General features: G+C 42.0%; 2 protein-coding genes across 3 annotated transcripts; both read right to left on the reverse strand.

Annotated features, from left to right (window-relative positions):
* Positions 1 to 2,988: 2,988 nt before the first annotated feature.
* On the reverse strand, positions 2,989 to 10,367 carry LOC117376911 (bMERB domain-containing protein 1-like). 2 transcript variants are annotated; one of them, XM_033973439.2, is made up of 6 exons: positions 10,020 to 10,367; positions 7,435 to 7,555; positions 5,855 to 5,928; positions 5,360 to 5,474; positions 4,173 to 4,243; positions 2,989 to 3,534 (listed from the first exon to the last, which is right to left on the reverse strand). In XM_033973439.2, the coding sequence occupies exons 1-6, from the start codon at positions 10,096 to 10,098 to the stop codon at positions 3,422 to 3,424; spliced, it is 573 nt and encodes a 190-aa protein (XP_033829330.1). In that variant the 5' UTR covers positions 10,099 to 10,367; the 3' UTR covers positions 2,989 to 3,421. The 2 variants fall into 2 exon arrangements, with proteins under 2 accessions (XP_033829330.1, XP_055078566.1); XM_055222591.1 differs by lacking the exon at positions 10,020 to 10,367 and having other exon boundaries at positions 3,422 to 3,534; positions 5,855 to 5,921; positions 7,428 to 7,550.
* Positions 10,368 to 12,115: 1,748 nt separating this feature from the next.
* On the reverse strand, positions 12,116 to 14,182 carry LOC117378810 (phosphoinositide 3-kinase regulatory subunit 6-like). The gene is made up of 4 exons (XM_033975489.2): positions 14,120 to 14,182; positions 13,988 to 14,049; positions 13,414 to 13,520; positions 12,116 to 12,689 (listed from the first exon to the last, which is right to left on the reverse strand). The coding sequence occupies exons 1-4, from the start codon at positions 14,163 to 14,165 to the stop codon at positions 12,530 to 12,532; spliced, it is 375 nt and encodes a 124-aa protein (XP_033831380.1). The 5' UTR covers positions 14,166 to 14,182; the 3' UTR covers positions 12,116 to 12,529.
* Positions 14,183 to 14,837: the final 655 nt, after the last annotated feature.

Consider the following 14,837-nt stretch of genomic DNA (forward strand, 5'->3'; position numbering starts at 1 on the left):
ATTCTGCATTTTTCGTTGCGTCTTATCCTCCAGAGCGACGAAAAGTCCAGAAAATGCAGTAATTATTTTAGTTTGGGTCTTTTCTTTTTAAAATGAAAACATAACTTCAAGTCACTCAAACACTTTACATTAAGAAAAACACTGAACGGGACAGGATCCGCCCGCCTGACGTATTTCGCTGGTCGTTCCATCACGAGGTCACATGACACGGCCGACCTCACAGCTCCGCTCTCCGTCGTCCAGGGGCTGTGCGTTTTTTGTGTTTTTCATATCGTTTTATTGTGTTTCCGTCGCACGTCCGCCCTCCGTGAACCTGCGGCGCCACATACTTCTGTGCACGGGGATGAGGTGTGTGTGGGGGGTTACCATAGTGACCGGTCCTCATGGAAACATACAAGAACCATGTGACCAAGAACCATGTGACCGTAACATGTGCACGTCCTGTGTGTGCGGAGACGAACGAGGACGAGGGACGAGGGACAAGGGACAAGGGACGAGACATGAGGGACGAGGAGTGAGACAGAGGAGGAGGAGTGAGACGGAGGAGGAGGAGTGAGACAGAGGAGCAGGAGTGAGACGGAGGAGGAGTGAGACGGACGAGGAGGAGGAGTGAGACAGAGGAGGAGGAGTGAGACGGACGAGGAGTGAGACAGAGGAGGAGGAGTGAGATGGACGAGGAGGAGGAGTGAGACAGAGGAGGAGGAGTGAGACAGAGGAGGAGGAGTGAGACGGACGACGAGGAGGAGTGAGACGGACGACGAGGAGGAGTGAGACGGACGAGGAGGAGTGAGACGGAGGAGGAGGAGTGAGACGCATGAGGAAAGGAGTGAGACGGAGGAGGAGGAGTGAGACGGAGGAGCAGGAGTGAGATGGAGGAGGAGTGAGACGCACGAGGAAAAGGAGTGAGACGGAGGAGTGAGACGGAGGAGTGAGACGGAGGAGGAGTGAGACGGAGGAGCAGGAGGAGGAGGAGTGAGGGGGAGGAGGTGGACTAGGGACAAGACACGAGAGATTTGGACTTATAATAAAAACCTGAAACTTCTTTCGTTTAGTCAAATAAAAGCAAGAAAAAAAAAGTATTACGTGTTTTTCATATTTATGTGTAAAAACGGACAAAACCGAAACATGGACAGAGCCAGGATTAAATGTCTTGTTTTTGTTGTCATATTAAAACCTAAAAAAATAAAAAATAAAAAAAATACACAGAGGAGATTTTGGATCTTATTTAGTATTTGAAAAAAAAAAAAAAAAAAAATCTAATTTCGCCTCATTTTATGGAGTTAAATCTTGAGTAAATCAGACTTTGAATTAGATGCCAACAAATCCTTCTGTGCGTTTCATCAGAACCTTCTAGAGTATAACACTGGCACCATGGACCCGACGAATGCGACCGACAAATGTGCCCTGCGTTTCCGTGGAGATCGGCCGTAAACGAAGCGAAACGAGATTATATTTTCTTAAAGTTCTGTAAAACTCGCTAGAATTGGGAAAAAAAATCACCTGGAACGTTATATTTGTCTGTCGATGTTCAAAGGGAAACATTAATTCTTTACTTAATTCAATCTAAACAGAAATAAACGGCTGCGACGATGACACCCTGGCTGGTCTGGGAACGCCTAGGGGTCCCAACGAAGGAGCTGGAGGAAGCGTCTGGGGTGGGGGAAGTCTGGGAGTCCCTGATTAAATGAGTTTTGCGTGTCGTGTTTTGGAACTTCAGCTTCTCAAACTGTGTCACTCTGCAGCTTTTCATCCATTTTCTGTCCAATCCAAATGGAAAAACGTGGAGTATAAAAATCTCACGAGCTCATTTTCCTCACGCGGGCGCCGTCTCGTGGTCGTTTTTTTTCTCTCGAGATCCCGTGGGACGAGATCTTGACTCCGTTACGTGTGAGACGAGTGGAGTTTATGAAGAAAAGTTTATTTAAAAAAAGGGAAAAAATTGAGGAAGTTCCACTAAAACAAAAGACTTTCATCTTTGTCAACAATAAACACGACTCTGTTCAACATGTTTGGACAATTTACGCCAAAAAAACAAAATGGCGGAATGAAACAAAATGGCGGAATCTCCATTAAAACAATAAATGACTCTGTTCAAAATGTTTGGACAATTTATGCCAAAAAAACAAAATGGCGGAATGAAACAAAATGGCGGAATCTCCATTAAAACAATAAATGACTCTGTTCAAAATGTTTGGACAATTTACGCCAAAAAAACAAAATGGCGGAATGAAACAAAATGGCGGAATCTCCATTAAAACAATAAATGACTCTGTTCAAAATGTTTGGACAATTTATGCCAAAAAACCACATTTTTTTTGGCAGTTTCAACATAAAAACCAACAGTGGCTCAGCTGGCTGGCTAGTCTCACCCTCTGACCCTCAGGTTGGTGGTGCGATTCCAGCTCTGACAGATGAACGCTGTTGTTGTGTCCTTGGGCAACACACTGATCCCTCACTGTTTACGTGTCCTAATGTCGTTTCCTCGTCACAAACAGACCTGGAGTTGTGTTTTTTTGTTTCATTCTCACTTGTTTAAACACACAAACCTGCAGAGTTCTTATCTCAAACTGAAAACGCTCTGTTCCACCTTGTGATGTCATCGTGTGGTGATACAGGAAGTGCTCCACTGTGTTTTTAAACTCCACACACCTTCAGTTATAGAATCATTTGGATCATTTCAGTCCTGGAGTTGTCTCTTATCTCGACTGAACTAAAGGTAAAAGGAGCTGTTCACTTAAAAAAGCTACCACTTGATGACATCACAAGGTGGAACAGAACGTTTCGAGCTTTGGAGATGTAGAAAAACACGTGTGAATGAAACAAAACACAGCTCCAGGTCTGTTTTTGAGGAGGGAACAGCGTTAGAACACGGATTAGCGCTAACGAGAGTCCATTCCGTGTGATCCAGGAGCTTTAAATAAACACATCTGCTGCTTTAACCTTTCGGCGTGTTCAGAAACGCTCATTAAGACGCCGTTAGACTCGGGCTTTTTGAACTCGCAGACACGAAACGGTCTGAGTTTAATATTCATTTCAAACAGACACAAAACCGAAGCACAAGTTCTCCAAATCTGAACCACACCGACGTTTACACCGAGCAAAAGCATCACAGAAAAGAAACGTGTTAGCGTGTTAGCTTGGACCGCTCTTTCCACGCTCTGCAAAAGGCCAGACCCATTAGAACATCACGCCGAGGTCCTCACCGCCGTCACCTCGTCCGCCGCGTTATCGCTCCGTCCAGTCAATTACACGGTCCTCGCGGCGTGTCACTTTTTTTAATGAACAAACGCCAAACGGATCCTGCGCGAAACTAAAACTCTACACACATCAATGCACGTACAGTCACGCCGACATCGTCCCGCCATCAGAAGAACACGAGCCGCCCGAACGTTTGACCCCGAGACGGTCCGTGGTTGGCGTTTTACATGATGGAGCAGGTGAATCCGCAGCACTCCTTCAGTAAAGTCAGTCCCGTTTTAGCGAAAGGAGAAGGCGACGGCTGCGCTCTGTTTGGTACGTGGCGTCTCGGGAAACCTACGGGAAGAGTAAAACAGCACAGTCATGATTTTAAAACACGAGAAACCGATAAAACGCTGTCGGTCTGATGTTAAAGGGCTCGTGTTACGCAAAAATATGGACTCTTCTGAGCTTTAAGTCGCGTTTTGATGCCGTTAGTGCGTCAAAAAACAGACCTGGAGTTGTGTTTTGTTTCATTCACACATGTTTTTCTACATCTCCAAAGCTCAAAACGCGACGTTCCACCTTGTGATGTCATCAAGTGTTAGTAGTTTTCAAGTTAACTCCTCCTCCTTTTACCTTTAGTTCAGTCGAGATAAGTGACAACTCCAGAGATGAAATGATCCAAATGATTCTATAAATGAAGGTGTGTGGAGTTTAAAAACACAGTGGAGCACTTCCTGTATCGCCACATGATGACATCACAAGGTGGAACAGAGCGTTTTCAGTTTGAGAGAAGCAGGGTTTGTGCGTTAAACGTGTGTGAATGAAACAAAACACAAGTCCAGGTCTGTTTGCGACGGGGAAACGACATTAGAACAGATCAGAAAACAGCGTAACACGAGCCCTTTAAACGTAGAGATTTGGATTCGCTAAACACTAAACTCAATATTTTTACGTCACGTATCTCTCTGGACATTCCGGGTCGTTTTTACCTGTCTGGGTCGTTCTGGGGGTGAATCTGGACTTGAGAAAATCTGCCATTTCTTTGTCCTCCTCCTTTTCCCTGTGAAATGAACAGACAAGTCGTACAGTCGTGGTCTGAAAACAGCGGCGGCCATTTTGTTGATAAAACACGAGCGCGGCGTTAGGATTCTGCTCTTGAATCCTCTGCGCTCGCTCCGACGTGTCCTCTGCGCTCGTGCTGACAACGGATGAGTCTTGGCTCTGTGTTATTGTGTTGTCAAGGTGATCCTCATCAAAATATAAGTATTTCATTCATATTTGTACACGGAGAGTCCAGTGATACTGAGGTATGACTGAGACACTGAGCCAGTCTGTCGTACTTTATAAATACATTTATAATTAAATCGTATAAACACATTTACAGTGTAGTTCTGTCCTTTTCCACAGACTGAACAGTGACGTTTAAACTCATGTACGTGGGAGTATTTGAAATTATTCTGAAAATCTTTAATCTCTTATTTTCAAGACACCATTTTGTTTTCACCTCCACCTGTGACACGCCCCCAGGGACACGCCCCCAGGGACACGCCCACAGTGACACGCCCACAGTGACATGCCCACAGTGACATGCCCACAGTGACACGCCCACTGACACGCCCCCAGGGACACGCCCCCAGGGACACGCCCCCAGGGACACGCCCACAGTGACACGCCCACAGTGACATGCCCACAGTGACACGCCCACTGACACGCCCACAGTGACACGCCCACTGCGACACGCCCACTGTGACACGCCCACAGTGACACGAGAACCATAGAGACACAAGCCGAGGACGTGTTTATCTCAGAATTAAAGTTGTGATGTTTTAGAGCAGGCGTCTCTAACTCGCAGCCCGGGGGCCAATTGCGGCCCGCGAGAGGATATTTTGTGGCCCGCGGGACAATATGAAAGTTTAATGTCAGTGCGGCTTCACCATGTGTCCCTCGTGCTCCTCCCGTCGCAAAAGATTCAACAAATAATGATGTAGATCCATAAAATACACAAGAATTGGGATATTTCCTCAAATATGTTGAAAACAGCGATGACGTTTGAGAAAATTTTATCAAAGCTTTTTTTGTGGAATACCTGATCAGCCCAGACCCCGCCTTCTTTGAGACCCCCGTTTTAGAGTTTTCCAGTGTCACAGAGCGAGGCATAACAACAATAACAATTCACCTGAGTCTTTCAAACTCCACATCATCCACGAGGAAGTCCCTGGTCTCCACGAGTTTATGGATCTGCTGCAGAAGCTCCTCCTCCTTCTGACGATCCTCATTGGATTTATCGTTGTCTGCGGCAGAAACGACACGGTCAGTTTAGGTTCATTTAAAGAGCCGGCGTTACACTAATCTCTGATCTGTTCTAATGTTTCCTCGTCACAAACAGACCTGGAGTTGTGTTTTTGTTGTTCTCTCAAACTGAAAACACTCTGTTCCACCTTGTGATGTCATCATGTGGCGATACAGGAAGTGCTCCACTGTGTTTTTAAACTCCACACACCTTCATTTATAGAATCATTTGGATGGATTGATTTCAGTCCTGGAGTTGTCACGTATCTCGACTGAACTAAAGGTAAAAGGAGCTGTTCGCTTGAAAAAAACTACCACTTGATGACATCACAAGGTGGAACAGAGCGTTTTGAGGTTTGGAGGTAGAGAATGAGAGCAGTACCTGGTATAGACACTAATTTTTGCAGCTCTTTCTTCAAACGGGTAATTTCCTTACACAGCTGAATGTCGTCCATCCTGGGAGAACAAGAATAACATCAGCACGACTCAGACAGAATTAAAAAGGTGAAAAACGGACAGAAAAGTGAAGCAGCGTCTCCCTGTGAGAAACAACGACAGAAGAAGTGACTGAGTGAGACGTCACCACAGCTTCAGCTCCAAATGAAGCTCATTGAGGCCAGAGCAGAGACGAGTATCATAGCAACAACAGAGCCAATCAGGAGTGAGGCTGTAGAAGGTAACGCCCCGTCCCGCCCACACCGCTGGTTTAACAGGGAGTTAACTTAGCAACGCTGTCAATCAAACCTGTTGCTAACGCTAACAGGAGCGACCTCGGGGAAAGAAGGACCTGATTTGTCTGTTATTAATGTTCAGATCTTGATTTACAGACACAAAAGTGAAATAAAAACCCCAGGATCATGTAGAGGGTTAATACGAACATTTAAGACCAGAATGAGTCTGAAGCAGCAGAGACAGAGAGAGGGGCAGTTTTTCAAAAAATAAACTCAAAATACAAAAAATAAATAAATAAAAAATAAAAAACACACCTCAAAATAACAAAAAAATAAAAAATAAAATTAACAAAAAAAAAACATAAAATAAATAAATAAAAAACAACCTTAAAAAATAAAAATAAAAAAATAAAAAACACCTCAAAATAACTAAAAAAAAATAAATAAAAAAACACACCTCAAAATAACAAAAAAATAACAACAATAAAACACACCTCAAAATCAACCAAAAAATATAATAAAAATAACTTAAAAAAAAACCATAAAATAAATAAATAAATAAAAAAACAACCTTAAAAAATAAACTCAAAATAACAAAAAAAAAAGAACCCCAGGATCAGGTAGAGTGGATTAATATGAAGGGACAGAGAGAGAAACTGTTGTAAATGTCAGATCACTGAAGAAAAATGTGAATAAATAAAAATCTATCCTTTAGTCATAGTAGCTCGGGTAAAAATGAGTTTTTAGTTATTTTGAGTTTATTTTTTATTTTGTTATTTCAACGTTTTTTTCTAATTGTTTTTTTTTTGTTATTTTAAGTTAATGTTATTTTTTATTTATTTTTTTATTTTTTTGCTATCTTGAATTTATTTTTGTGTGTCCCCTCTCTGTCCCCTCTGTCCTCTCTCTGTCTCTGCTGCTTCAGACTCATTCTGGTCTTAAATGTTCGTATTAACCCTCTACATGATCCTGGGGTTTTTATTTCACTTTTGTGTCTGTAAATCAAGATCTGAACATTAATAACAGACAAATCAGGTCCTTCTGTCCCCGAGGTCGCTCCTGTTAGCGTTAGCGACAGGTTTGATTGACAGCGTTGCTAAGGGACAGTCTTGTTCCTGATTGGCTCTTTGGTTGCTATGATACTCAGAACTCTGCAGCGTCGATGAGCTTCACTTGACGCTGTGGTGACGTCTCACTCTCTTCTTCTTCTTCTTCTTCTTCTTCTTCACAGTCTGTGTTTCGGCCTGTGTTTGAGTCTTGTCGTTTTTAAAGTTTAGACTCGAGGACTTGCATGTATCGCAGCTCTGACTCTCTTCTCACGAGGACGTCCCTGATGCGCTCGATCTTATACAGCTCGCCCTCGATGTCGTCCACCGTCACCGTGGAATCAGCCATGGACACGACGTCATCGTCTGGAACAAAAATACAAAAGTTACTGCTCCTCATTTGGATATACGAGACAATTTACTGCACTGAAGACTTTATCTTTCAGCGTTTTAGACTGAAGACGTTTCTCTGCTCGTCCAAGTCTCTTCTTCAGCTCTGGTCAGATTCCTGCTGGACACTGCCTTATATCTGTCTGAAGGGGGCGCTAACGACACTGAAACTGTGAACATGTTTACAGTTTCAGTGTCGTTCTTAAACATCTTTAAATGTTGAAAAAGGTTTGGAGTCGTCACATTTACATCGTGTATTTTGACTTTTTAAGGCGGCGCCACGGAGACAATTTTTATCTTTTTCAATTGTGCTTTTAGATCACAAACAATAATAATAATAATTAAAACTGTAAGCAGTGATAAAGGACCTCTCCACCCCTTGCGAGCGCCGGGTACACGCCACCGTGAAGATCCTGTGTTTCGTTCCCACTTACATCGCCCCTCCCCCCAAAATCAGCGACCAGAGACCATTTATCACATTGTCACGCCTGCACGGTTGGAATGAGAGGCATGTCTTAATTGGCTTTTTTGTTCAGTATGATAAGAGGAATAAATGTACCAAATTTTAATGGTCTATGACAAACTACATTTTTTCATCCCAGTGAACCAAACCCATGTGTTTCAATGAGAAATGTCAGACGTTGCCATGGCAACACCTTTGAAAATAGAGGTATGTTCTCATTGGCTTTTTTGTTCAGGATGTCAATAGGGATGTCCATGCTGAATTTCAAATGTTTGTGACAAAGTAATTTTTTTGAGTACCATTCTAAAGTTCAAGGGGGCGCTGTGGAGCAAAGTTTGACATGTGTCAATCATTTTGTGCAGATAAACAATTTTAACTAAATGTACATTAATAGGAAATAGGAGTCTCGTCACTTCTACAGCCCAAAGCCTCAGTTTTGTCTCTCCAGCGTGACAGGAGACACCGCCACGCCGCCGCACACACGGTAACACACGGCAACACACACGGTAACACACGGTAACACAGCAACACGGTAACACACACGGTAACACACACAGTAACACACACTGTAACACACACGGTAACACACGGCAACACATGGCAACACACACGGTAACACACACAGTAACACACACTGTAACACACACTGTAACACACACGGTAACACACGGCAACACATGGCAACACACGGCAACACATGGCAACACACACAGTAACACACACAGTAACACACACTGTAACACACACTGTAACACACACGGTAACACACGGCAACACACGGCAACACATGGCAACACACACAGTAACACACACAGTAACACACACTGTAACACACACTGTAACACACACGGTAACACACACTGTAACACACACTGTAACACACACGGTAACACACACTGTAACACACACTGTAACACACACGGTAACACACGGCAACACACGGTAACACACAGTAACTTCAAAGTACGACTCTCCTCTCACATGAAGTGCATCACCTCTAAAGCCAGTGCTGTGTACTGTAACCATGGATACGGTCGCTCTCAGGCAACATGATGTAAGAGCTGAAATATGTTTATTCTAGAGCACGTGTCAAACTCAAGGCCCGGGGGCCAAATGCGGCCCGCCATGCCATTTTATGTGGCCCGTGACGAGGTAAATTTAAATGTATGATCGTCTTTAAATGTCACTTTATCAGGAGATACACAGACTGATTTTTATATCTTTGCAAATTTAAGACAAACCATTTTGCTGATGTGGCGCTCGGTGAAATTGAGTTTGACGGCCCTGTCCTAGAGAGACGTGCTGAAGGGCGAACAGCAGAGGGCGCTATTCAAACCCTCAGTCAGTTTGAAGGACAGTAAAGGAGCAGAATGATCCGTGGACACTCGGGTGAATGTGTGGAGCAGAGTGAGCTCTGGGGCCTTAGACATGCTAACCTGTTAGCCAACACGTTTAAAACAGGAAGTGACCATGGACCATTTTTTTTTTTTTTTTTGCCAAACAGCGCCCCCTCTCTCTGTCTCTGCTGCTTCAGACTCATTCTGGTCTTAAATGTTCGTATTAACCCTCTACATGATCCTGGGGTTTTTATTTCACTTTTGTGTTTGTAAATCAAAGATCTGAGTTTGGAGTTTTATTCCTCCAAAGAAAAACAGGGACACGGCACAAAAGAATAAATAAATAAAACAATATAAAATAAAATGAAAATAATACTGATGTTTAATATGAGGCAGTTGTTTCTCTTTTAACAGTTAAATAAAAACACATTTTTATTCACAGCTGCAGATTCTAAACTTTCACTTTACACAAACTAAAGCTTCACTGCGGTAACTTTTCTCTCTGACACAAACTGTCACTGACCCGCGCCCCCGACAGCGCCACCACCTGTGGAGCCGTGACATTTACACTGAACGACACTGAACGACAGACTCCAGCGGCTCTCACACGCGCATGCGCACAGACACAGACTCGTTTTACCGGCTCCGCGCTGCTCCCGGCTCTGCTCCGTGAGCCACAGTGAGCCGCACTGAAGAGAGGCTCCCGGCTCCTTCTCCATGATCCGTGAACGTGGAAATGTTTAAATGTGTAAACGTTCACTCCAGCGGATCCGGCTCTTTTCAGTCCCGTTTACGGGGATGACTCAGTCCTGCAGAATCGATGCTTCTGACCCGGAGAAAACACCAGAGCCGTTCCTCTGAGCCGTTCCTCTGAGCCGTTCCTCTGAGCCGTTCCTCTGAGCCGTTCCTCTGAGCCGTTCCTCCTCTGTCCCTGTGCGCAGAGCCGCAGGTGTGCGCCCTGAGCCACGCGCACCCGCCCCGCGCGCCCGCCCCGCGCCCCCGCTGCACCTGCGCAGTGCTGCCCCCTGCTGGACCAGAGAGGAACAGTTTTATTTTTTTTATTGATTCGAAAAATAATAATATTAAAAGAACTTCCCCAAAATCAGAGACAGATTCACCCGAAAATACAGAAACTGATCATCAGAACTAAACCAGGACTAAACCAGGACTAAACCAGGACTAAACCAGGACTAAACCAGGACTAAACCAGGACTAAACCAGGACTAAACCAGAACTGAACTTTACACATGAATCTGAAGCTGAAATAACTGATTTTTTCATCTGAAACGAGTCGGTACAATCAAACATCTGTGTAGAAACATAATTAAAATAAAAATATGCATATTATTGATCATCAGTTTATCTTTTGTTTGACTTTGAGCTCACAAACCCGAGGATTTTGCCGTTTCAGTTTCAGTTTCTATATTGACAGAGACAGAGTTTGAGCCACAGAGAAACAGTGACTCAGTGATGTTTGTGTTTGAGCCACAGCTCAGAGAACGAGCCGGAGAACTGAGTCAACTGAGACGTTCTGAAGGATGTGACGTTCAGAAAATGTGCCATCGAGTGTTTATATAAATGGACAGAGCGAACCTGCCGCCGCCAAACAGGAAGTGATCATGGGCGCACTTCCTGCTCCTTAGACTTGAAAAACTGTGTCTCCTCTCTGTCTCTGCTGCTTCAGACTCATTCCGGTCTTAAATGTTCATATTAACCCTCTACATGATCCTGGGGTTTTTATTTTGAGTTTATTTTTTTCAATATATATTTTTTTTTATTATTATATTATTTTTTTTTTACTTTTTTTGTTATTTTGAGTTTTTTATTTATTTATTTTACTTTTTTTGTTATTTACTTTTTTTTTTTGTTTTTTCCTTTTTTTGTTATTTTGAGGTTTTTATTTTTTTTTATTTTTTACTTTTTTTGTTATTTAGTTTTTTTTTTTGTTTTTTTTAACTTTTTTTTGTTATTTTGAGGTTTTTTTTTTGTTTGTTTGTTTTTTAGTTATTTTGAGGTTTGTTTGGTTTTTTTGTTTGTTTTTGGGGTTTTTTGGCCAAACAGCGCCCCCTGTGTCTGTCTCTGCTGCTTCAGACTCATTCTGGTCTTAAATGTTCGTATTAACCCTCTACATGATCCTGGGGTTTTTATTTTGAGTTTATTTTTTACAATTATTTTTTTTTTTTCAATTAGTTCTCTTTTTTAATTTTTTTATTTTTTACTTTTTTTGTTATTTTGAGTTTTTTTTGTTTGGTTTTTAGTTATTTTGAATTCATTTTTATTTATTTTTTTGATTATTATTATAATTTTTTTGCCAAACAGCGCCCCCTGTGTCTGTCTCTGCTGCTTCAGACTCATTCTGGTCTTAAATGTTCGTATTAACCCTCTACATGATCCTGGGGTTTTTATTTCACTATTGTGTCTGTAAATCAAGATCTGAACATTAATAACAGACAAATCAGCGTTAGCGACAGGTTTGATTGACAGCGTTGCTAAGGGACAGACTTGTTCCTGATTGGCTCTGTTGTTGCTATGATACTCGTCTCTGTCCTCGAGCTTCATTTGGAGCTGAAGCTGTGGTGACGTCAGACTCTGTGGATAAAACTGTAACAGACAAACCACTGCAGAGAAAACAGAGGAATCATTTATTTAAAAAAAAAAAAAAATATGTACAAATCACAATTTATTTAAAAATCTATATATTTTATAATGACTCACTAAAATGTGCAAAATGGAGCGTTTAACAGTCGGGCTTTTCCTCTCAGACTAAAACCTGACGTGATGAAGTTTCAGTTTCAGTCTCTTTTATAGGTCATAGTTTTAAATAAAAGGTGAACTTTAGCACGTCTTTTTTTTATCATTTTGAAACGGGTTTAAGTCGCGGCGAGCGTCACAGTGAAGGTCAGAGTTCACCATCTGGAGTTTGACAAATTCGATTCTAAAAAAAACACGTTTGGTACCACGAAAACTAAAACTGGATTTGCGTTTGTCGGTCTTAGTGCATATACTGACAGTTCTTTGTGTAAAAACGTAGTGTGGAACGACGCCGGAAGCATCAAAACGCCGGGAGCTGGTCGTCACGGCAACAAATTCATCTTTTTTTTTGTTTGTTGTTGTCATTTCGTGAAGTTCCGGTCGTTCACACGCGGCGCTTCAGTTGACGATCCCGGCGAACGTGTTGATCGGCAGCAGGAGGCCTTTGCTCATGTACTTGCTGAGTCCGGCGTCCTTCTCCTTCTCGCCGGGGTTGAACTTTGACCTCATGGTTTTCTGGACGCGGTAGCCCGGGTCCAGACACGGCAGGATCTCGATGCTTCAAAAGGAAATAAAAGTGTGAATATTTAAAAAAAAAAAACGTTTTTATAAAGACACTGGGGGTGAAGTGGGTTAAACGTCTTGCCCAAGGACACGACGGCAGTGGATTAGAACTGCCAACCTTCAGGTCAGTGGGCAAACGCTCTACCAACTGAGCCACTGTCGCCCCACACTCAGATAAACAGGTGATAAACGGCATCTGTGAGTCTGAATTTAAACATCGAAACTCTGCAGATTTAGGCTGAGTTCTTCTCTCAAACTGAAAACACTCTGTTCCACCTTGTGATGTCATCATGTGGTGATACAGGAAGTGCTCCACTGTGTTTTTAAACTCCACACACCTTCATTTATAGAATCATCTGGATCATTTCAGTCCTGGAGTTGTCTCTTATCTCGACTGAACTAAAGGTAAAAGGAGGAGGAGTTAACATTGAAAACTACCACTTGATGACATCACAAGGTGGAACGTCACATTTTGATCATTGTAGATGTTACAGACGAATAATAAATGAAACAAAACACAACTCCAGTGTGTTTTTGAGGTGTTAGAACACGGTTTAAAGCTGCAGGAGTCAGGTGTGTGTTTTTATTCTTAAAGTACTTTTTTAAACATGTACTTAAATACTTTTACGTCAGTAGATTCTTTCATGTGAGACTTTTACTTTTACTTAAGTAACAAATGCAGTACTCTTTCCACCGCAGGGCGTGAGTTTGAGTCTGACCTCTGGACGTCCTTGTAGACGCGGCGTGAGTCTCTGTCCAGCGTCACCGTGAACGAGCGACTCTCCAAAGACCTGATCTTCAGATTATTGGTCCGGATTTTTGGATCCTGTAAAGTTTGAGTTTAGTTACTCGAGTAAAACACGACAGAAAAGAGCCGCGATGTCACGGCTCTTTGGGACGGCTCCTTCATGTGAACAGAAGGAATCGGATCTCATTTTTGAAAAGAACCGAATCTTTTTCTTTGTTTTATTGAAACAAACAGAAGCAAAAAAGGACCAGGACTAAACCAGGACTAAACCAGGACTAAACCAGGACTAAACCAGGACTAAACCAGGACTGATCCAGGACTGATCCAGGACTAAATTGTGCTGTAAAAATAAACTTTTGCATCTGTATCATAATTACAGTCAGTTTTTGTTTTTATTGTGCAAAGTCTGAGTTCGATTCTTCTTCGTTTCATTAAAATTAAACAGTAAAAGAGCCGGTTCTTTTGAGCGGCTCTTTTATGATTCAAAAGATTCAGCTCCCACAAAGGAACCGAAAGTATCAAAAATAGTAAAAGTTTAGACGTACCACAGTGTTACTTTTACTTTTAGTTGTGGTTTCGTTGAAAACCAGCGTCAAACAGTTTAGATCTGAAAAAACAGGACAAGGAACTTTAAGAAAAACAAACAAAACTTTAAACCAAAACAGACTGAGCTTCACCTTCAGCTTCAGTGGACGGAACCGCACAGATCTGAGCCTTCATCATCCTCACGGAAACACCTCTGTCTGTGTCACGACCGCTTAACGTCAGCTGAAACATGGGAAACATGAAACACAGAGAGAAACATATGAAACATGTGAAACAGAGAAACAGAAACATAAACATATGAAACAGAGAAACATGAAACATGTGAAACACAGAAACATATGAAACATGAAACACAGAGAGAAACATATGAAACATGTGAAACAGAGAAACATGAAACATATGAAACACAGAAACATATGAAACATGAAACACAGAGAGAAACATATGAAACATGTGAAACAGAGAAACGTGAAAAACAGAAACAGAGAGAAACACAGAAACATGTGAAACAGAAACATGAAACATATGAAACATGTGAAACATGTGAAACAGAGAAACATATGAAACACAGAGAGAAACATATGAAACAGAGAAGTGTCATTTCTGTATTATTTTGTTATGATTGTGTTATTCTTATATTTGTGTTATTTCTGTGATATATTTGTGTTATATTTGTGTGCTTTTGTGTTATATTTGCGTGTTTTTGTCTTATATTTGTGTGTTTTTGTGTTATATTTGTGTGTTTTTGTGTTATATTTGCGTGTTTTTGTGTTATATTTGCGTGTTTTTGTGTTATATTTGCGTGTGTTTTTGTGTTATATTTGCGTGTTTTTGTCTTTTTGTTTTTTT

Source organism: Periophthalmus magnuspinnatus, chromosome 1 (assembly GCF_009829125.3).
Source record: "Periophthalmus magnuspinnatus isolate fPerMag1 chromosome 1, fPerMag1.2.pri, whole genome shotgun sequence".
Taxonomy (NCBI): domain Eukaryota; kingdom Metazoa; phylum Chordata; class Actinopteri; order Gobiiformes; family Gobiidae; genus Periophthalmus; species Periophthalmus magnuspinnatus.

What these genes read in the sequence shown, in the direction of transcription:
- LOC117376911 (XM_033973439.2), bottom strand. Translation starts at nt 10,098, where the DNA reads ATGGAGAAGGAGCCGGGAGCCTCTCTTCAGTGCGGCTCACTGTGGCTC. An exon ending in CCGGGAGCAGCGCGGAGCCG is followed by an intron (nt 7,556 to 10,019) that starts GTAAAACGAGTC and finishes TTTTTGTTCCAG; the next exon opens with ACGATGACGTCGTGTCCATG. An exon ending in AAAATTAGTGTCTATACCAG is followed by an intron (nt 5,475 to 5,854) that starts GTACTGCTCTCA and finishes TTTCTGCCGCAG; the next exon opens with ACAACGATAAATCCAATGAG.
- LOC117378810 (XM_033975489.2), bottom strand. Translation starts at nt 14,165, where the DNA reads ATGATGAAGGCTCAGATCTGTGCGGTTCCGTCCACTGAAGCTGAAG. An exon ending in AAAGTAAAAGTAACACTGTG is followed by an intron (nt 13,521 to 13,987) that starts GTACGTCTAAAC and finishes CAAACTTTACAG; the next exon opens with GATCCAAAAATCCGGACCAA. An exon ending in GTCTACAAGGACGTCCAGAG is followed by an intron (nt 12,690 to 13,413) that starts GTCAGACTCAAA and finishes TTCCTTTTGAAG; the next exon opens with CATCGAGATCCTGCCGTGTC.